General features: G+C 41.4%; 1 protein-coding gene across 4 annotated transcripts; it reads right to left on the bottom strand.

The window, feature by feature from the left end:
* On the bottom strand, positions 1-23,105 carry LOC131229102 (sodium/hydrogen exchanger 4). Of its 4 annotated transcripts, XM_058224971.1 has the most exons (14): positions 22,661-23,103; positions 19,955-20,073; positions 19,513-19,610; positions 17,798-17,857; positions 17,633-17,679; positions 15,373-15,567; positions 14,771-14,817; positions 14,309-14,375; positions 13,537-13,637; positions 10,344-10,445; positions 8,895-9,036; positions 7,856-7,918; positions 7,194-7,277; positions 1-531 (listed from the first exon to the last, which is right to left on the bottom strand). In XM_058224971.1, exons 1-14 carry the CDS (start codon positions 22,859-22,861, stop codon positions 268-270), a joined length of 1,590 nt encoding a protein of 529 aa, XP_058080954.1. In that variant the 5' UTR covers positions 22,862-23,103; the 3' UTR covers positions 1-267. The 4 variants fall into 4 exon arrangements, with proteins under 4 accessions (XP_058080954.1, XP_058080955.1, XP_058080957.1 ...); XM_058224972.1 differs by lacking the exon at positions 17,633-17,679 and having other exon boundaries at positions 17,798-17,853; positions 22,661-23,105; XM_058224974.1 differs by lacking the exons at positions 19,513-19,610; positions 19,955-20,073 and having other exon boundaries at positions 22,661-22,835.
* Between the last annotated feature and the right edge of the window lie 379 nt (positions 23,106-23,484).

Raw genomic sequence — 23,484 nt, 5'->3', positions numbered from 1 at the left:
TGACAAAATTGCATGATCCACTCTCTTAGGCGTATTAGATGTCACTCGAGCTCGACCGAGAGTCTGCCTAAAGACAGGACCAGGTCAGCACCTTATCAAGTGGGTCTGGTCCTTGTTCCTTATATATAGACCATATGGAATCATAAATTACAATATAAACAGTGAGTTTTCAGAGTAATATGTACACTCCTTAATGGAGAGACATGGCCCTGGTGGGCCATTCTCACTGATCTCATCACAGGCGCATTGCAGATACTTACCTACTTACTAACAGGGCCCACCGAAAATGGGCCTCATATACTGGTCATCGAACTTCCTCCAATAGGAGTGTATGGTTTGTACAGGCCTCTCTAGTAGCATAGATATACTGTTCTTTGCACAGATAATGTTGGTGGAGGTGGATGCTTCAAAGGAGAGCAATGGAAGGGGTAGATCGTCTTTGGGGGAGTCAGGCCGGATGTAGTGATGGTTCCCACAGGCATGGTGAGGGAGCAAGACGTTTATCAGTGGCTTCGTTAGAATACCAAATACCTGAAAATATTAACCGTTCATTTAGTCACCAAACAAATGTCAAGTGTATCAAGTGACACATGAGTCCAGTGTACAAATAATGCAAATGGCCCACCAACAGACATCTACGCATCATGTGCGTTTTCATACGCATCTGGCTCACTGAACAGTTAATCAGAATATCAGCCAAGCGTCTGATAAGGCCTTTGCGAACAGTGTAATGAGGCCATTTCCTATTAAGAGTATTGCCAAACCCACGTGCACCTCCCTACACACACATTACATGTGAGCCATGCATCAGGTGGGACTGATCGTGTAGTTGATGTGGTCCAAAAATCATCACTCATGCGTTGGATGGGGCTTGCTCATCATGGTTCTTAAATCAGTGTTTTTTTTCCCCCTCTGTATTGTATCATTCACCAACAATACAGGGTCGCTCCAGTTTGGGCCCGGTATCGTCTACATTCAAACTAGATTTCTAATTTCACACGTGGGTCATACACGTGTGGGTGTGGGTCATACACGTGTGGGTGTTGAGATGTGGAGTCACATCTGGGGGCCGCTCAACCAGTCGTGGACTGCTCGACTCAAAGTCCAGCAAGTATAGGTTTTTTGGTTCCGCGGTATTTGACCAGTCGAGGCCCTTGCTCGACCGGTCGAGGTAACGCAGATTCGTTTCCGGATTTGATGCGAACTGCAGATTTTTGAGTCGGTTTTCGCAAAGGTGCGAAAGAGGAGTTGCCTAAACTATAAATAGGAGTTCTTAGAGCTTTTCTAGGTATTATGAGAGTTATTCCAAGGTGTAGGCAAAGAGTTTGCTCTATATTTCCAAGAGATAGGTTAGTATATTGCCTTGTAATATTTGGTTTTCTTCATAGTGGAAGTTTGCATCCGTGGTTTTTTTTACCCTTGTTGGGGTTTTTTCACGTATATCTTGTCTTGTGGTTTGTTTGGAATTCTTTGATTCTTTTTCTAGTTTATATTGCTTCTTGTTTATCGTTTTGTGGGTGAGACCGAAGATTAGATTTCGGTTCACTGCGTTGTTGGCGTGCTGCGCAACAATTGGTATCAGAGCTATTGGTTTAGTTTTATTGGGAGTGATGACAGAAGAAGGGAAGATTAGAATTGAGAAGTTTGATGGTTCAAATTTTGCCTTCTGGAAGATGCAAATGGAGGATTATTTGTATCAGAAGGATCTCTATATTCCTCTAGAAGGAAAAGAGAAGAAACCAAAGAAGATGACAGATGATGAATGATTTTTATTGGATCGGAAGGCTTTAGGAACGATCCGACTCTCTTTGTCTAAGAGCGTCGCCTTCAATATATCCAAGATGAAAACCACGAAAGAATTAATGGAAGCCCTAGCCACCATGTATGAAAAACCCTCAGCGTCCAACAAGGTTCATCTTATGAAACAACTATTCAACATGAAGATGTCAGATGGTGGGAGCGTGACTGAACATTTAAACGAGTTCAATACAGTCACGAGCCAGTTGGAATTCGTTGGCATTATTTTTGAGGACGAGGTAAGGGCGTTATTGATCTTGCCCAGTTTGCCAGACAGTTGGGATGGTTTGGTGATTGCTGTGAGCAATTCTTCAGGATCGACAAAGTTGAAATTTGATGATGTGGCTAGTCTAATTCTCAGCGAAGAATCTAGAAGAAAGGCATCAGGAGTTTCAAGGGATTCAGGGAATGCTTTAAACGTTGAAGGAAGAAGAAGATCTCTGAATAAAGGAGGCAATAAACATGGACGTTCCAAGTCGAGAAAGAAGTCCAAGGGACCGAAAGACAGACGAGTGTTGACATTGCGGCAAGAAGGGGCACATGAAACGTGATTGCAGGGCGCTCAAGAAACAATAAGGAAGCTCTTAGGGCAGGAATGATTCAGTGAATCTATCTGAGGAGAGTGATACAGAGGCGTTGATTTTGTCTCTTGATGCGAGGAATGAATCTTGGGTTATAAACTTGGGTGCTTCGTTTCATGCCACTTCATGGAAGGAAGTTCTGCGTAATTATGTGTCAGGTGATTTTGGGAGAGTCTACCTGGGTGATGATGAGTCGTGCAGCATCGTTGGAAATGGAGACGTTCATATAAATCAGAAAGATTGAACGACTTTGAAATTGAAGGATATTAAACATGTACCGAGTTTGAGACGGAACTTGATCTTAGTGGGGTAGTTGGCCGATACCGGTTACGACATTCACCAGTGATTCCTGGAAGATCATAAAAGGTGCCTTGGTGATATCTCGAGGCAAGAAGGAATGTACTTTATACGTGACTTCAGGATCATATAGTTCACTCGCATGTGCATCAACTGGAGTGAATAGGTAGTTATGACATCAGAGGTTGGGACATATGAGTGAGAAAGAGATGAAAGTGTTATTGTCAAAATGGAATCTACCAAGGCTGAAGTCTATTGACTTGGAATTCTGCGAGGACTGCGTGTATGACAAGCAGAAGAGGGTAAGCTTCAAGAAGACAGGACACGCTCCAAAGATGCATCTGTTGGAGCTTGTACACATTGATATGTGGGGACCGGCACGGGTATCATCTCTTGGCGGTCCACGTTATTTTGTTTTTTTATTGATGATGCTAGTAGAAAAATGTGGATTTATTTCTTAAAACACAAATATGATGTATTTGATGTATTTAAGAACTTGAAAGTTATGGTAGAAAATGAGACAGGTAAAACAGTAAAATGTCTTAGATCAGATAATGGGGGAGAGTAATGTGATAAGAAATTTGAAGAGTATTGGCAGCAAATGGAATCAAACATTAAAAAACGATTCCAGGGACACCACAGTAGAATGGTGTGACTGAGCGCATTAATAGGACCATCCTTGAGCGCGCTAGGAGCATGAGGTTACATGCAGGGTTACCTAAGACGTTTTGGGCAGATGTTGTGAATACTGCCCCATATCTCATTAACAAAAGTCCCTCAGCACCATTGGATGGTTGGCTACCAGAAGAAACGTGAACTAGGAAAGAAGTGAACCTTGCACATCTCAGAGTGTTCAGTTGCACTTCATATGTTTACATTGATGCAGAACACAGAAACAAGTTGGATGCGAAGTCCGGAGGTGCAAGTTTATAGGCTACGGCAGCATGATTTTGGCTACGAAAACACCAAATGAGGGTTAGATGAGCAGGCCATAAAATTCTGATGAAAAGGTGATGCTTAAAAATATGGAAAATGCTTGTGTACCTCAAGTAGGTACCACTGGGTTCATTTACTCTAATATGGGAGAAACGATTTGACGTACATGAAATCCACCCTGTGGAGGTCTACTCGAGAGAGGAGACCCACGTGCGATACTGATCCTCCTTACATTATCTACTGCTGACAGATAATGGTGAACCAGAGTGTTTTGAAGAGGCATTACAGTCGGATATACGGGTTACGTGGGAGCAGGCCATGGATGAGGAGATGGACTCTTTTGAGTCTAATCGTACATAGGAGCTAGTCACTCTACTCAAGGGTAAGAAAGCTCTTCATAACAAGTGGATTTATAGACTGAAGGAGGAGAACGATGGTTCGAAATGGTACAAGGTTAGATTGGTTGTGAAAGGGTTTCAACAAAAGGCAGGTATTGATTTCACTGAAATATTTTCACCTGTGGTGAAAATGTCTGCGATTTGCGTCGTCGATACACTAGGAGAGGTCTTACATCTAGAGCATCTAGATGTTAAGACAACTTTTCTTCATGGGGACCTTGAAGAAGAGATATATACGCATCAGCCGACAGGATACGTGGCACCAGGAAAGGAGAACAAGGTATGCAGACTAAAGAAGAGTCTATATGGCCTGAAGCAAGCCTCGAGGCAGTGGTACAAGAAGTTCGACAGTTTCATGTCAAGAAACGGTTTTAGGAGATGTCATGCAAACCACTGTTGCTATTTGAAGAAGTTTGATACGTCGTACATCATCCTTCTTCTGTACATTGATGATATGCTTGTGGCCGGATCAAGCATGAAGGACATCTCAGATATCAAAAGACAACAGTTTAGAAAATTTACCATGAAGGATTTAAGAGCTGCAAAACAAATCCTAGGCACGAGGATAAAGCGTGACAGGGAAAACAAGAAACTGGTTTTGTCACAAGCAGAATACATATCCAAGGTACTTGATCGATTCAATATAGGAGGTGCTAAGCCAGTTAGCACTCCATTAGGCAACCACTTCAAGCTATCTAGGGAGCAAGGTGCAAAGATGCAGGAGGAACGGGACTACATGGCTAAAGTCCCATACGCGTCAGCTATTGGGAGTCTCATGTATGTTATGGTGAGCACGATGCTAGATATTGCTCAAGCAATGAGAGTTGTTAGCAGGTTCATGAACAACCCTAGGAAGGAACATTAGGAAGCTGTGAAGTGGATCCTCAGATACTTGGTAGGTACTGAGGATATAGGGTTGTGTTATAGTGGATCAGAAATCAAGCTACAGAGCTACGTAGATTCAGATTTGGCAGGAGATATCGACAGCAGAAGAAGCACTACAGGTTATGTCTTTACTCTGGCTAGTGCTGCAGTCAGTTGGGTCTCTCAGTTATAGAAGACAGTATCTATCAGTACGACGGAAGCAGAATATGTTGCGACTACAGAAGTGTGCAAGAAGATTGTGTGGATGCAAGGTTTCATGGAAGAGTTGGGTAAGAAGCAAGCAGATTGCAAGCTGTATAGTGACAGTCAGAGTGCAATACACTTGGCTAAGAATTCAGTTTTTCATTCAAGAACTAAACATATTGCCATCAGATATCACTTCATACGTTCGTTACTGGAAGATGGATCGATTGCTCTAGAGAAGATTCATACAAGTGAGAATTTTGCAGATATGCTGACCAAGGCAGTCACACGGGAGAAGCTGAAGCTCTGTTCAGTTTTGATTGGTCTTCAGGCTTGAAGACGAGGAGGTTGTGCATTCTGGATGAAGAAGACAGGTTTATGGCGATGTGTCTCCAAGTAGGAGATTGTTGAGATGTGGAGCCATAGCTGGGGGCCGCTCGACCAGTCGAGTGCCCTGCTCGACCGGTCGAGTCGCCCACTCGACCAGTCATGGACTGGCTTGACTCAAAGTCCAGCGAGCATTATTTTTTGGTTCCACAGTACTCAATCGGTCGAGGCCCTTGCTCGACCAGTCGAGGTTACGTAGATTCGTTTCCGGATTTGATGCAGACTGCGGATTTTTGAGTCGGTTTTCGCAGATGTGCGAAATGGGAGTTGCCTAAACTATAAATAGAGGTCCTTATGGGTTTTCTAGGTATTATGAGAGTTATTCCAAGGTGTGGGCAAATGGTTTTCTCTGTATTTCCAAGGGAAAGGTTAATATATTGCCTTGTAATCTTTGGTTTTCTTCATAGTGGAAGTTTGCATTCGTGGTTTTTTTACCCTTGTTGAGGTTTTTCCACGTATATCTTGTCTTATGGTTTGTTTGGAATGCTTTGATTCTTTTTTTAGTTTATATTGCTTCTTGTTTATCGTTTTGTGGGTGAGACCGGAGATCGGATCTCAGTTCATTGCGTTGTTGGCGTGCTGCGCAACAGTGGGCATGTGGGTAAATATAAAAGGCGTGTGCGAGATCTGAGCTTTCCATAAGGTCAATAATGCTTAGATCTTCTACCTAAAAGATGAGACAATTTCATTATTCAGATGGGCCATAGCATAAAAGGTTAATTTGATGGTAGAAATTATTTCTAGCCATTCATTTGTTTAGGTCCTTGTGGCCCACCTGAGGTGTGAAATGGAATATATACATATATATATATATATATATATATATATATATATATATATATATATATATATATATATATATATATATATGTGGGAAAAGGTGTTATGCGCTCGACCTCACCTCACGATAAGCTCCTGTGAGGTCGAGCTGTGTGGGCCCCATCGTGATGCGTGTCAACCATCAACACCGTGCATTTGATGGGTCCCCTCTAAATTATGGGATATCCCAAAAATCAGTTGTATACGGAACTCAGGTGGGCCATACCATCTAAAATCATGTGAAGACACCGTTAAAACATATAAAAGCACTTGGTGGGGCCCACCTGAGTTTTGAATGCTGCTGAAACTTGGTCTGAACCCTCATCCAAGTGGGACACACATAATGGATGGGCTGGATTTGCAAACCACATCTCTGTGGGCCCAAAAAATGATTATGAATGTTTTAATGGTGCACGGCCCCTCCTCACTTCTGTATGTGGTGTGGCCCACACAAGTCACGGATTGACTTGATTTTTGAGACCTAGGCCCATGATGGAATGGTGCATCTGACTGATGGGGTAGATGTTCAAAACGCATCACGGTGGGGCCCACACAGCTCGACCTCATGGGACGGACTCGTGAGGTCGAGCGCATAGTACCTTTTCCCTATATATATATATATATATATATATATATATATATATATAAAGTCTATCTCACCTAATGAAAAGCTTAGATCTTACACACATGTTACACTACAACATACAAAGCCCGCACATGCATGCATGTGGAATTAGCAAACCTCTGTCACACTACCTGATGAGTGAACTAGTTCCATGTTGAGCCAGTTCATCAACATGGGGGCCCACCTGATGGGTGTATCAGATTTCATACATGTGGCGGGTTGTGACATGTTGTGGCGTGATCAAGCAATAACAGGATGAGAAAAGGTCATGAAAATCAATGTTACCACTGTACTAGAGATGACGATAATAACCGTTACAGTCACCATCGTTGCTTGCACCGGATTCAATGCATCTCCAGAATATGTGAACTGCACAAATATATAACATAGCGAAATATCAGTAAATAGGAAATAACATCCTTAAGTGAACACAAGGTAGACTGTACACGAGCCAGATTGATCAGGCAAATCCTAACCGCTTGATCGGAGCTGGGCAACGGTTGTTTTCTTCCATCAAGGGGTTAGAATAGTCAGTTCAGTGCTGTTTTTTGAGCAAAGCCCATACATGGTGTGGCCCACTAGATGAGTGATAGGGATCTTGTACATTTCAGCCACATGTCCCCATCGGAAATGGAGTGGAAAGACATGGTGTCAATTGGCATTCCTCAACAAGAAACATGGAAGCAACCACAGAAGAGCAAAGCCCATACATGGTGTGGCCCACTAGATGAGTGATAGGGATCTTGTACATTTCAGCCACATGTCCCCATCGGAAATGGAGTGGAAAGACATGGTGTCAATTGGCATTCCTCAACAAGAAACATGGAAGCAACCACATACCTGATGGGTGAAAGATACCTCTTGGCATCAATTCCCTAGTGGGGGTGGCTAACAGTGAAGTGTGAACTGACAGTGGGTGCACTAACAAAAAAATAAAAACCACATACCTGATGGAAGGCTAGAGCAATAGAAACAGCTCCTCTCATGAGCCCGGCCCACCAGATTATAACCTGCCGATTTATATAAAAAGGACGTCGTAAACTTAAAGAGCACATAAAAATTGACACCCGTTTCACGATTTTGACACATGCATAAAGTTCCAAGATCCTATATGTAATTGAAGAGAATGTGGGGCCCAGTTTTAGGTGATCCAAATCATGCCATTAATGGGGTGTCCCCCAAATATGTTACCAAATAGGTTAAACCACCTGAGCTGTCCAAATTATATATTGAACATTGGTTGCAATCATCGACTGTCATCTGATTTCTACAACCATAGGATAATTTCCATATCATCTAATGATGAAAATTTTAGGGCATGGCCTGCCTCATGATTGGTCTCACCATATCAACGGATTAGATTACCAAAAGGTGGGCCCACCTGTACCACTATGGATTTACAGGCACTTTGATTGGTCTGACAAAACACTTCAATTCATTCAAAAAATCATCGTTGAAGACCTCGATGGGCAGCCCACAGGATCTAACGATATCTACACAATCTTAGGGACCTTCGCATAATGTTGATAATGCACACCCAATGTGCAGTAATTCGCCAACCACTATGGGAGAAAAAAGATATAATCACCCCTTTGATCCTATGGTTAGATGGTCATCAGACACAATCAATGGTTTAGATCTTCTAGAGCCAAACTACTAAAGAATGGATTATCTCATTATTCCTCTCTATTTTTCCCTCTTAAGGAATTTCTCAGGATGGGATGCACTTATAGGACCAGGAGTTTGAATGCGATAAGGCTTATCCCTACCACATCTGGTCCTAGCCAAGTTGTGCTATGTTCCGAGATTTAACCGTGGGAGATCCACCCACTAGTAATTATCCACAAGTGATCCCTACGGGCCCATATCCAACACATTGGACCCATGCATCCAGCTTGGGTGGATCGAGTGGTGGCCTATTATGGTCTGTTCTATGATGCAGTGAGTAGAGGTCATCCTCATAATGATAAAAGATGAAAATATCACCTGGTGTTTGAATGTAATCATTGTCCTTTCTGCACTCGAATTCATGTAATTGGATAGAGTGGAGAGAGGGAACACAAATGCCGCTCGCCCAATCAACACTAACAAGAGGATTGTAGAATAGATGCCGAAGGTTGTCCGAACGCTGCAAAGCAAGAATAAGATCATTCCAAGTTTAAAATGCAGAACATATAAAAGTTAAATGGACCCCTCATCCAGGATGATTGGATGATCCTAACCTCTTGATGGGAACAGGGGCCAAAAGATGGATAGTGGTCACTTCTTTACATGGTCGGGATTTACTCCAACTGGCCTGTCTTTTTGGGCCACGGTCCATATATGTGGAGCATGTTAGATGGTCAATTGCATGGTATTAGAGTAAAATGATTCTCAATCTAGATATCAGTTACATTTCAAACAATCTAAGGCTGACTTTGGTTCCACCAAACATAATGAAAATTTGTAATTAGACATTAATCATGAAATTTTGTGATATTTGGTGCAAGCAAACGCAGCCTAAGCAGAAGTGAAAATCATTAACTTTAGTAAGGTCAAATATGGTGAACTACCTCACTTTCTACCAAACGGCTCGTGTCCAGTTCGCCCTATCCAAGGAAACTTGCGTAGTAATGTGTCCATACTTGGTTGCAAGCGAAGTTGTGTCTTGGAAAGTCTGTTTGGGGCAGCAGCATTTTCCTAGTTTGTCATAGGGCTGCAACTTGGTTTTGGGTCAACCCAAATCTGACTAACCCAACCTGAGTTAAGAATTGGTTGGTTTTGGTTGTCAAGGTCCTCGGGTTGGATTTCGGATGAAAAATGCCAACCCAATTTGAATTTGGGTCGGGTTAGGTCGAGTTGAGAATAATCACATGTATTTCAGTTGGGGTGGGTTGGGTTTTGATTATAGAGGACTTTAGGTTGGGCACCGGATGTTGGAATTTGGGTCAGGTTGGGTTGGGCTGGGGTTGACTTTGAACCTGACCCAACCCACTGAGGTTGCACCCCTAGTTTGTCAACCCTATTTTTGCACCCAAAGAAGAACCAGGACAAATATGGATAGCTTGTTCCCAACTATCCACTTTCTTTTTAAAAGGATAGCTTGTCCTGGAAAAGAGAAGTGTAGAAGTTCTGTTCCTATCCACTAGAACATGACATTCCATACACATGCACTACATGTGCCATTGTACATCTGCAAATGGCCCACATGTAGCACCCACTATCGACCATCAAACACCACACACGTGCCATTGTGTGCGCATGGTACATTTGATACATGTGCAACATCCACCTTCAAGATCCCCACATGTGCCACATAAGTGATTGTCCATTTTGTGTTCCTTCACAAACAAGCCGAAGACTGACTGTCCTAGACAACAATTTGCTTGCTACCCAACAGGCCCTAAATGCATATCAGAACTCAAGATGGAGCTTTCACAAAGAAGAATATCTCACCTCGTCTTGGTCATTTTCCATTTTTCAATGTCTAGAGCATCCATTCCCACATAAAGAAAGATGAATGTTTCTGCAATGAACGACATTGTTGCAAATGCATGCCTGCAAAAGCATTAGGCAGAAAAAATGTCATTGATGACCCGCAAAAAAATGCCTACACCCAACAAAACATACGCTGATAAATACATCCACCCTTTTTAGTTTTGGTTATCCAGCAGTGCAATGTTGTACTAAAACTCAGTGAGTTGACTCGAAACTTGGACAAGTCAACTCGACTCAGCAAGAAATCGAGCAGAATCACTATGAAACCCGAAGATGAGCTCGACTAAGTTCAGACTTGAAACATTCATTGAGTCGGCTTGCCTACTTGCTGATGAGCTTGACTAGCATCACTCATAACTCTGTTGTGCAGTCGTGCGTGCTTGTATTCTAAGATTTATGGTTAGCTATTATCTTTTTATTTATTTATTTATTTATTTTATTTTAAAAAGCTATTATTTAATGGTAGTGTAAGAAGGAGAAATCCAAATTACTGAATTTGATAACAAAATATACCCTATACCCATCCTAGGAAGTTTCTAGAACTCATTGCGGATTTCTAGTCTCCCTGAAATGGCTGTCACTAGAAGTGGATCTCCAAACTTGATATCCTCAAATTCCAAAGAGGTATGAGCATGTGGACATAGACTGTTCATTAGGTGGGTTGGACTATGCATGTGGTATGGCCTAAAAAAGCCAGGCCAGTTCGGACATCTACAGGCCCGCACATATACCTCAACCATCCATTTTCACACACGTGTGGCTGATATAGGATGGGTCATGGACATCTTAATAGAGGTTCTGGATCAAAAGAAATCATGACGAGATGGGCTAACACGTACTATATCTTCTGATGGCCACAACTTTTGCAACTAGATGCCAAAATCATGTATGTGAGGAATCACTAGAAAGCCAATGAAATGCAATGGCCCCCAAACGGTTTCAGAAAATCAATCATTTTAGGTGTCAATTTTGATGTAGAGCGGGCCGCAGACCTGTTCCTGGCCCAAATGGACCGAAAGAAGCAGATGTAGTCCATCAGATCCATCAGATCCAGGCCCAATCTTACGTGGGGCATGATGTAAATGGGCCCCAGGCCTATTCAGATCGAAGAGATTCATTCTCGATTGAAAAAAATTCTCATTCAAAGTGTGAGCCATCAATCGGCCATAACTTTTGATTTGGGATGACTTACGGGATGCACAACATATGAATTCCTACTGTAACAGGCCATCCGGAGTGAACCCAACTTGCGCAGTGAGTCACACACGCCCGTTTCGCAAGAAAACGACTCCTTCCACTTCGAAATTGCAGTTTTAGGAAAAACTTTCTATTTTTAGTAGGTTTTGATTTAGACGTATCTCCTTCGTTTTAAACTTTTAGTATATGGTGCTTCTTAGGAATTACTTCTAATCATGCCAGGAATCATTCTATGTGATTATTTAGAACTTTTTATTTTTAGTATATTTTACTATTTCAGGAAATTTCAGTTTAGGACTCCTGATTAGGATTTGCGTTTTACTATTTAAAGCATTGTAATTTCGTTTTAGAGACAGACTTCAATAAAATATTTTGAGTTTTCTTATTTTCTTGTGGATTGAAGAGCCATTACACCTTGTGGATTCAAGGTTTTGATTACTTGAGAAAGGCGGTGCTCTTTCTCATCACCTCATCACGCCCGTACTTGCGTCAATTTTTGAATTTTACGTTAAAATTTATTATTCTTATTAACTTACCATTTTACTATTTTTTAGGGTTCTTATTTAAAGAGTTTGGAGGGTCTTTTAGAATTTGGAGGATCTTGCATCAAGTCCTTGTTTGTGTTTATATGAAAGAGTTCTGAGTTAGTTTAGACATCTTTTACTATTTTTTGGAAAGGTTACTATTTTTAGAAACACAAAAACACCTAGGCTTATGTAACTCATATAAGTGCATTGTAAAAAGATTTTATTCGTATTCTTAATAATACTGTTTTAGATTTATTTATTTATTTTGCCTTGTGGATTCAAGGATTATCTAAGAAGAAGAAGATGGTGATATCTTCTTCTCCTACATTAGTGGCCCACCTGATGATAGGACCAACTGGTTGTCTTTAGCTGATCTTGCCCATGTGTCACTGTGACACGCGTGGGAAGAAAAGGAATACAAATCTTGCTCCCACAAGTAGCATTCACATATCTCTTAACCTAATTATTCATATATGCAATCCAGACCGATCATTACCTCGCCAATCTAGTGTAGTTCCTATTGTATTTGATGTCTTAGATCAAGTCAGATACAGGGCCTGTCGAGATGTCACCTTCGATGACATCAAATAGTGCTCGATCCATCGAGTTTTTTCCAGATTTTCTCAGTTGGTTGTTGGACATATTGGTGTCATTTTTCAATTACATCGAAGTCCATGTTCGATGCCATCGAAGCTGGGTCGAGCAATCGAAGATTTCCGAAAAATCCATGTTTTGTCCCTGGACTATTTTAACATTGTTCGATGCCATCAAGGTGGCTTTGATGTCATCGAAGGATAAGTTTCAATGACATCGAAGGGTGTTCGATGACATCGAACTGTTTCGTGCAGAATTTTGCAGATCCGGCTTTCCGATTTCGTTTGGGATTCTTCCATAGGCTATATATATGGGTGTAAACTGGATTGGGAGGTATTCTAAGGGTTTCTAATTCATCCAAGGGTTTCAAAGGGTGTAGCAAGGGTGAAATTCGAGGTTGTTTGAATTGGGTAAGCTTTTTACTTTGTAATTTCTGCTTTCATAGTGATCATTTGTCGCTTTGTGCCGTGGTTTTTTACCGCAATGATTTTTCCACGTTAAATCGTTGTGTTCTCTTCGTGCTTGGATTGTGTGATTGGATTACTCTCCTAGATTCATCTCTGTGTGCTTCCGCGGTCCCCCAACAATTCCGCAAACAAATATCTTGGGAATCCATTTTAACATGATGGCACAACCTAAAAAAAAATAAACTACTTGGGAATCCATTTTTAACATGAATGCACGACTTCAAAATTCATATAACTATTACAAAAGTAACCCTTTCAGCTCGAATGCAATGTCATATTAAATTCTTAGGAATCCTCCAACCAAAAAAATTACATAAAAAACGAACTAAATAATCTTGGTTGGTCGTATTAGAAATCTTTACTTACTTGGTGGTGATTCTGGAGTTCTCACTCACATTATACCAAGCGTAATGTGACATGACAATTCCACAGAAGAAGACTGTGAGAATCCCGCTAAAATTTAACAGCTGCACAAAGAAAATACTAATAAGATTCGAAACTTACATGCATTTAGTTCTGTGTGATGAAATGGGAATGATGACTCCTTTTGTGTGACTTCTCCAATGCGAAATGAAATAAACCGCCCGTATTAAACAGCAGTGGTTGCTGGCCATTTTCCTAAAGGTGAACATTACGGACATAGTTTTAAGACTCAGACAAGTCTGATGTGACTCGAACTCAGTCGGACCCAACCTGGATCGATACCATGGGTCAGGCCAATTCCAGCCCTGACCTGGTCGAGTCACGAATTGACTCAGGACCAAATGAGTCGGTCCGAGTCATCGAGTCTGTTAACTATGATTATGGGTCCATTTGGGTGGTGGGATTTCAAAGGGATTCCCAGGAGCTGTAAAAATTATAAACTCGTTCACCCGATTTTTCAGGTGCTCTTGAAATTTCTATTCCTGGTAGAATTTTCACGAAATATGAAAATGAGCACCTAAAGGATCATTTCTAGATTCCTGCCTGAAACATTCAGCACCAATGCAAATGATGGTATGTGGGGTTTATCTGAAAAGAACAGTTGAAGAAAGAGATCATGATTTCAGTGTCGGCCACACGCGCGGGCCATAAGCTCCACATTTACACATGCAATTTCAGCTATATATAGGGAAGAGTAATGATTCACCACCCTCACCTCTGCCAACAAATAGGAGAAATATGCCATTAATACCATTAGAGCAATTTCACGATCGGTCGAGTGCCTGCCAACAAGTATTAAAGATTCAGTACAATTCGTGTCTCATTAATGACTTAACAGAACTTTATGTTTTCACAAATAAAACGGACTGAAACAATTAAAAAATGGCAATTTCTCTTAGCCACATCTCCATCAAGCCAAGCACCGTGTATAGGTGGGCCATGTTTCGGTGATCCAGATATGTTGTGGTTGTATATGGATGTTGGGTACATTCTCTTTTCAAATGTCCACTTGCAAGTCAATTATCAGATGGTTAGGATAGTTGGTGGGGTATTTTTCACTAGATAAATGGTGTGGGTCACTTGAAGTTGGAATCCACATGAGTGTAGAGCCGGCAAAGAGAGGGCGGGTGATTAGGGCCGAAAATCATATAATTATGCTAACAAAAGAATCACTTACCTACCAAAATAGAGAGCTTTAATAGCATATGCAGTAAGGAGGCTGACCTAAAAGAAGACGAATGATCAATGAAGATGCAAAAAATGCATTAGTGAAGTATGAAACCACTGCCTCCTCAAGTTAAAGACATCTGCTAACAAAATCAAAGTAGATATTTGAAATGGATGACAATAATAAAACCAGCACTAGATCCCAACAAAGAGGAGTCATAGTGATCCAGACCGTTGGTCTGATAATATCCATTATAGATGGACCATGCCCCCAAAATCTTCCATATTGGAAGATCATACCCATCGAATCTTTCGGCTTCTTTCTACTGAATGTGGACTGTTGTACATTTTCATCAAACAGTCCACTTTGCTTGCTAGAGATCAGAAGGGTTGAGAACCAAAGTGTAGAGTTTCTGGGCATGCCAATCCATCACGGGACATATCAGATCAACTGTTTGGATTACTGAACTATGGGTCCCACTTGTATGGATAGACCCAATACATAAGACTTGGATCGATGTTCTTATAATTTGTTTAAAAAAACTTGGATTGATGTTCTTATAATTTGAAAAGCATCTTCGTTGAGAAAATGACTGAAGAATCCAAACTTACACTAATTCCGAGACCAGTGCTCATTGTAAATAAGTAGAGAAAATCTTTGATGATTTGAACCACGGCCCAGCCATCAAGTTTAGAGACATCAAGCTTTTGGATTGCATTAAAGAGAACTACTGATGTTGCGTCGTTTACCACTCCTTCCCCAAACACTAAACTGTACAGTAAAGGAGTCTCGTCCTGATGTAGAACCTGCATTTAAGATAGAAATTTCAGCAACAAAAACAAATGTCTTAAAGATTGGAACATCGGGTCCTAATGCATCGGGACATAAGTGGTGTCCAGTACACCCCATGATTCAATGACCTAGACTGTTTATCACATGGTCCTCACAGTCAATGGAAGAACAACCCAACATGATCCCAATTGCAAGATCCAAGCATTCGAATGGCAGGTCTTGATTCAGGACCACAGTTTCAAATATTGCCAAACATGATTCAGTATCATCCAAATCTTATCAGTTTTGGTCCAAAATGAAACAAGTCGCCACACCCATATGGGACCGAGTCGGATCTAATCAGAGCGAGTTGGGGTGGGTTTTGGTCCCTACACAAGTTGCACTTCAAAACCACTACTTAAATCCAAGTCCTAGAACACTAAAGTATATATTTCTTACTTATCTGTTGGTAGAAAATTGATTTCAAGGGGCAACATCTTCCAAGCTCCATGGCGGGCCCCATAAATTTTCGAGATTAAAAGATTCTAGTCATCCAATCATTGTCCTTCTCTTGGACCATTGACGCATTTTTTTATTAACCATCTCTTTGTAGGCCATTGGTCTTAAGTGCAAGGATCTCCTAATTAATACAACTTTTTTTTTTCTAACCATCTCTTTATAGGCCACTGATCTTAGTGCAAGGATCTCCTAATTAGGGAGACATTTTGGACACCCACCTTCGATAGCAGGGCCCATCAGATCAACAGTCTGGATCACCAAACCTAGACCCTTACCTACACAAATCATAGTTTAAATAGCAGGTTTGGAGTGCGATGTGCCTGGAGAATAAAACCGGTATGCCTCTCACATACCCATCCCATTTCAGTCCGTTTCGGTCATTCGGGTCTCATGACTCGTCTTGGTTCTGATTTCGGACACTATTTGGAGCCATGATATACAAACAGGTGTGTGAAGAGACCATGCTCTTTGGGAGCACGCTCTAGTGTACTAGTATCACCATTGCCTCACAGGGTAGAGGCTAGATGTGGGATCCACATGATGTATTCATACCATGCAATCCATCCATCAGTTGCATCACCTCAAGAAAACCCTAAGGCCCAAAACTCATTTCGATCCAAAACTGAGGTGGGTTACAATAAACCAAGCAAACTTGGACAGATGTTCACCCTTGAATTTAAGGGGTGCGGATTGGGTACCACCCTCACCAGGACCTAGCTAGAGATGGACGGTCTTGGCACGGGCTTTGTGGGGCCCACCATGATGTATGTTTTTTTGTCCACGCCGTCCATCCATTTTGACATATTATTTTATGACATGAGCCCAAAAAGGAGGTGATCAAGGCTTCAGTGGACCCCACCATAGGAAGCAATGGTGACAATGACAACCACCATTAAAACCTTCCTAAAGCCCACCACGATTTTTATTTTTCATCCAACCTGTTGATAAGGTCACATGGACTGGGATGAAGGGAAAACATAAATATCAGCTTGATCTAAAACTTTTGTGGCTCCTAAGAGGTTTTCAATGTTAGGGCATTCAATTCCCACTATTTCCTGTGGTATGGTCCACTTGAGCCTTCAATCTACCTCTTTTTGGGTTCATGCCCTAAAATAAAATGTCAAAATGGATTGAAGACGTAGATAAAATACATAAATCAAGGTGGGTCCCACAGAGCCCGTGCCGAGACCATCCATCTCTAGCTAGGTCCTGGTGGGGGTAGTACGCAGTCCGGGCCTGAATTTAAGGGGAGGGGGGACACCTTAGTTGTTAAACAACCTGAGTTTTGGCCTGACCCTTCATCTAGCTTGGATTTGAATGAACTAGATCCTGTATATGCAATATAGAAGTCCCCCACTCTAATTAACGATGGGCATTCCCTCTCAACACTTGATTTTTGGATTGGGCTGATTTTTGGGGTTGGTATTTTTTTTAAAGGTGAAGCATATGATAGATGGATTGTATTCCGTGAACACATCACTGGGCCCCACATCTGGCTGGTACCAAGTGTGTCCCTTCTTTTCTTGATGCAATAGGAATAATGAAACTTAATGCAAAAGAGACGAGAAAGATTTAACCTACCTGTAGGGTGCAAACGGTATCGGTTGATGAAAAGATTGCTCCAAGCGCTAAACGGAAATAATAAAAACTTCAATCAAACTTCTAAAATCACTCATTCAATTATTGCAGAAATAATCTAATGCCACATGACATACTCCTATCAGAGAATAAGGACGAGAGTCACACCAAGATAGTCCCACGTTGTGAGCCCATTGAACCCGATCTTTGGTAATGCCCACCAACTGCCTAGATCAACAAAAACAAGTTAGGGTTACAAAAGGAATTTGAAGGAAGGTGGGCCATAAGAAAAGGTCCACATGGATCCTTAACATTTAACAACAATGAGTGATCCCCCTACATTTGGTTGCATGTGGGCGTCACATGCAAATGCCAACCTGGGATGCATGTAGGATATCCGTGCAGTGCATTCACCAACTGTCTGATTCAACCTATGCGTGTGGTCCGCTTGACCTTCTTGGTGGGGCACCTTATGCACTGCTTCGGTGTCTTACACATGTCAAGTATCACAAATAAATTCTTGCGGATTATTAAAATGTGGAAGAAGATGAAACAGATGAGAGATGGCCCTCTGTCCACCTAGCACAGCATGATACATTGATACAGCCAAATACTTGTTTATCCATACCTTGTTACTTGTGCTTTGATGGCTCACATTAGCCAAATAAACTAACAGTGAAGTGTGAACTGACAGTGGGATGTACTAACAAGCTAACAAAAAAAAAAAAAAAATGTTTCGAAAACATGTCCAAGATCCAAAAAGTCAATCAGGCAGGATGCAGTGTAGATTTTCTGGCCCAAAATCAGGTCAGTCCACTCATCAGGTGGGCCACAGTTTATTTATTAGTTTCACACACTGTGGCCCACCTGATAAATAAACCTGCCAGGTATTCAGGCTAGGGATATGTGCTTACCACCCGATGGACTGCTTGGATATTACATGTGTGCAATATTAGCATGGGCTTAGTAAAATGACTCAGTAGCCACATTTGTATCCGGCTTCCGACAATGCCGGCACCTAAAGTAGTCGGCCTTTGCAGCCACATCTTAGGATATGCATTTGCCTTTGGGCATCATAAGCTAAAGGTTACATTTCTTGGTCATGGTTTTAAGACTCTGACGAGTCTGATTCACTCCCCACTCAGTGACTTGGGCTGATTCTGGTTGACTCGGGAAAGTTCCAACTCGACTAAGGACGGCATGTCGCCGAGTCTTTTAACCATGTTCTTGGTAGTTTGCGTCCAAATGATGAAATCCAGTGTTCCGATACATCAAGGCCCGATGAGTGTGCTGATGCATCGAGTCTTATAAGTGCCGCTCATAGTTTCCGAATTCAGAAGGCTGATTTAATAGGCCTCCTCATGGATAAGGGATGCCCCAAAAAACTTCCAGATATGAATACCCCACCCATTCAACCACTAGCCTTTTCATGGATCATTTGATTTTTGTTCTCAACCATCTATTCATAGACCACTAATCAAAGGGTTAGGATCTTCCAATGAGGGAATCTTTGGGCATACCTCATCAATGGCAGGGTCCATCAGATCAATAGTGTGAATCAACAAACCACATTCCCTACTAGTCTTAGGAGCAGCCCTTGTACCTAAAATTTAAGTGACAGAGATCGCTACAACACCCATTTCGGAGCGTTAGGCTGACATGACCCACTTGTACAGATCATGGACATCATGAAACTCTTAACATGTCTGGATGCATCAACGCCCTATAATCATCCAACCAAACGCATGATCTAAATGTCATGACACTTCTATCCTACTTGGCACATATTTTTCCAGCATGTAAAATCCTATTGTACGTGAATAAGCACTCCTTACAAAAAGACACAAGAACAAGATGTAGTTTAGATGGGACTCAAATACTACCTGCTGCAATGATAACGGATGAAATAAAGACACCGATCACACCAAACAGCATAATGGTAAGAAAGTTTCGGAAGAACTGCTTCTTCTTAACTTGAAATCTGAAAGTAGGAATGAAGATATAGCTTTAACATATGCATTCAAACAACATATTAAGGCGTGTTTGGATGTCCCCATAAGGTAAAAGTAGGTGGGATGTTTTTCTTCCAAATTAATATTCAGTCCTACATGAAATGTGAAGGAAATTTATTTGGAGCCGAAAAGGCAGGAAAACCATATCCCTGGAAAAGCATTTTGGTATTCTTTTTACCACCCCACATGCATAGCAGTGTGGATAACTACCTGTGCTGCCAAATTACAATTTGGGGTACATCCAAACACAACTTAGATTATCATTATCCTCCAATTCCTAGACATGAACATAATCAGAAGATAATCTACTTACCCAGCATTGAAGATTATGGGTGGCAGAAGGTATATGAAGAACAATTCTTCATCGAATCTTAGGATGTGTGATTTTGTGCCTTTGCTCAAAAGCAAGATTACAGTTCCGGCAACACATCCCTGTGATTAAAAAAAAAAAACATATAAATATGATTTATGTCTTATCACTTATGTAAGGGTGCATTTGGTTTAACCAATTATCATGAAATTTCTTGATATTTTGGACCAAATTAGGTTTCGACTAATATTGACAATGTCATGAAATTTAATGATATTTGGTTAAACCAAATGCAGCGTAAGTATCCAAGGTATAAAAAGAAAAGTTTTCTATGGTATCTTTACTGGTGCATTTGATATGAATCGGAATCTGATTTCTATATAAGCTATCATATATGTAAAATACCACACTCTAAATGGAGTGTGACACACTTGATTGGCATTTCAATGTGCAGCCAGCATGTGACATGGTTGTTGGAACATGTGTTTGAGTCGTGATACAGTAAAGGGTGACAAAAGTTAACCTGACCCGCTGGCCTGCCAACCCAACCCGGAAAGTTAGGGTTCGGTGGGTTGATCCATTTCCAATATGGGTTGGGTTAGGGTTGTTTTTGTCAACCTGAAATTAATCGAGTTGCATTTGGGTTTGGGTTCACTAGGTCGGACCTGCGGGTCAATGAATATTGTCTGCCCCTTGCCTCCTTACTTAATGTTAACTATGTACATGTATTATAAATCAATAGTAATAATAATATAACTTCAGAAAAACTTTAAACTTGATTATGATGGTTGTAATTTTCTTACAGTAAGGATTTGATTTTATATTAATTAAGATGTTTTAAATACATTGTTGATATTTTCTACTTTTTTACCTACAAAATGATGACATTTTTTTTTTTTTGTAGTTTTTTAATTAAATGGGTCAAGTAGGTCAGGTTTGGGTTGACCCATTTATAAATGGGTTAGATTAGGGTTGAGATTTTCAACCTTTTTAATGAATGCGTTAGGTTTAGGTTGGATCTGTCCTTGTTATGACTCAAACCTAACCCAGCCCAACCCATTGCCACCTGTATCATTGAGATATGTGCCATGTGAGTAGTCTATCAAGTGGGACAATGCATGGTTTGAGCAGTCCATCAAGTGGGCCACAATGTAGATGCCTTGCTCACAATTAAGGTCAGTTCAATTATCAGGTATAGGCCAGTGTACAGAATATATGAATGACTATAAAATTTTGTTTCAAGTGTCTATTTACTCCATTTGTTTCATATGGTATGGTCCACCTGATAAGCAGGCTGCTTGATTTTTGGGCCGGAACACATAAACCATGAGGCCCCCCCATGGACCGTTAGATCTTACACAGGTGTACCACACCAGCGCATGTGCCATTTGTAAGAAGGCAGGGCTAAATCTATCTTTCATTCTTGTATTTTAGCAGGATTTAAATGGATTTCCTGAATCTCTTTGGTATAGTTCATTCTAGCTAACTTGATGGGTTCTTAAAATTCCACCTATCTTCGATTGACTAAAGGCTTGTGGGTCCTACTACCTTATGGTGTCCACACCGTGTATTTGGGTGTTGCACTTTGTTGGCCAACACAGGGCTTCTTACAAAATGAAGGAATTAAAATATGAATTAGAAAGGATTTGGAAACAGAATGCGTCTAAGGGCACGTTTGGTTGCACCAAATATCATGATATTTTGAGGCGTCAATTATGGATGTAGACTAGATGGATGGACTTCACATGCAGCCAAATGCACCTTAAATAAAGATCTAACTAATTGTACCAATGGACCGTTTGGATGTCACAGTGGGCTATCATGATAAATAGTTGAGTTCAATTGACGCCTTTCATATGAGATTGGAAAGGCCACTGATTGGGTCCCACAATTTTCTGCTCCATATTGTCCAGAGATCCAAACCATTGATACAATGGGCCTCACCAATGATGTTCATGTTCAAAAACTATTCCCAGATTGGAAGAAATTAAAGAGGCTGTTTGTCAGTTGAACATGGACCAATACTTACTTTCTTCCATAATGTTATATATGGTAGCCACCACTTGAAGGGTCAGGTTTTATCTATTTGGGAAGTTTCCAATGAGCAGGGGCATGCAAAGTGGGGCCCACAAAAACAACAGTTGGCATCACTAAACCCCCATAGGCCCCACATGTACAAACTGGAAAACCGAGTCACGCGACCAAGATTCCTGGCCCACCAAACTGAAACCCCCCATTGGCCCCACTTTCAAAAATTGGAAAATTGAGTGTGAATCGTATAACATGGTCGATCGGAGGGCCTCAACAAGAATGCCCCATGTTTAAAAACTATCTCCAAGATTGGAAGAACCGTGGCCGTTTATCAGTTAAACATGGTTCGATGCTTTATTCTCTTCTGTAATGTTATACAAGGCGGTTGACAATTGAAGGATCAGGATTTTTCTATATGGGAAGTTTCCAATTGAGCAGGGCATTCAAATTGGGCCCCACCAAATCATCGGTTCGAACCCGATGGGCCCCACTTGCACGAACTGGAAAAAAGAGTGGACCGAGATTCCCAGCCCACCAAAATCAATCACAGAACCCCCTCATGGCCCCACTTGCACAAACCTAAAAACTGAGTGTGCATGGTATAACATGGTTGGTGCAAGAAATCCACATGTAGAAAAAAAGAAAGAAAAGAGGAGAGAATTGAGGATTGAAGAATACCATAAGAATGGCGGCGATAGATTCGTTCACCCATCGGTTTTGCTCCAGTAAGTGGCCAACAAGAATGCAGAAGCAGAGCACTGCAACGAACACTGACATCGAGATGACTCGGTCATGATCGGCATTGGTTGAGAAAAGGAGGCCCACCGGAACCGTCCCATTCAATGGCAGGATTTCACTGGTGATATTAGAAAACCCCATTAAAAGAACACATCCACATTCCCTTCCAATTCAAAGAATCCAATGAAATCTCTCTCTCTCTCTCTCTCTCTCTCTCTCTCTCTCAATTCAAAGAATCTAAATAAGTCTCTCTTCTCTATCTTCCCTTCATCAATTCAATGAAGGGATGAACTCTCTCTCTCTCTCTCTCTCTCTCTCTCTCTCAATTCAAAGAATCTAAAGAAGTCTCTCCTCTATCTACCCTTCATCAATTCAACGAAGGGATGGACTCTCTCTCTTTCCCCCCCTCCTCTCTCTCTCATTTCAAGGAACTCTCTCTCCCTCCGTCTCTCTCTCTCTCTCTCTCTCTCTCTCTCTGTGGCGATGCTCTCTCGATCTCTCTCTCAATGAAATCTCTCTCCTGCAAAGGTGGTGGCGGATACATGGAAGGGGACATCTCCACGTGTTAGATTTCCACGGTAGAAACTCCAGACGAGGACGGGTGGCCTTGTCTTTCTCAAACACAGACATTAATCTGGAGGTTTCTCTGGCTACAATACATGACGTATTCTATTGCTTTTAGGCGCGCTCGAGTCACTATGTGGGGTCCACATGACATCTGAAGTCCATCTAACCCGTCCATCAGATGATTCACCTCCTATTAC

This window comes from Magnolia sinica, chromosome 16, assembly GCF_029962835.1.
Source record: "Magnolia sinica isolate HGM2019 chromosome 16, MsV1, whole genome shotgun sequence".
Taxonomy (NCBI): domain Eukaryota; kingdom Viridiplantae; phylum Streptophyta; class Magnoliopsida; order Magnoliales; family Magnoliaceae; genus Magnolia; species Magnolia sinica.
The sequence above is the reverse complement of the archived record's forward strand: the minus strand, read 5'-3'. Positions and strand labels throughout refer to the sequence as shown.

Excerpts from the sequence above, each read along its gene's own strand:
- LOC131229102 (XM_058224971.1), bottom strand. The coding sequence starts at position 22,861 with ATGGGGTTTTCTAATATCACCAGTGAAATCCTGCCATTGAATGGGACG. Across the intron at positions 17,680-17,797 it reads CACAACGTGGGACTATCTTG|CGCTTGGAGCAATCTTTTCA; the intron begins GTGTGACTCTCG and ends ATTTCCGTTTAG. Across the intron at positions 14,818-15,372 it reads GCACTGGTCTCGGAATTAGT|GTCAGCCTCCTTACTGCATA; the intron begins GTAAGTTTGGAT and ends GTCTTCTTTTAG.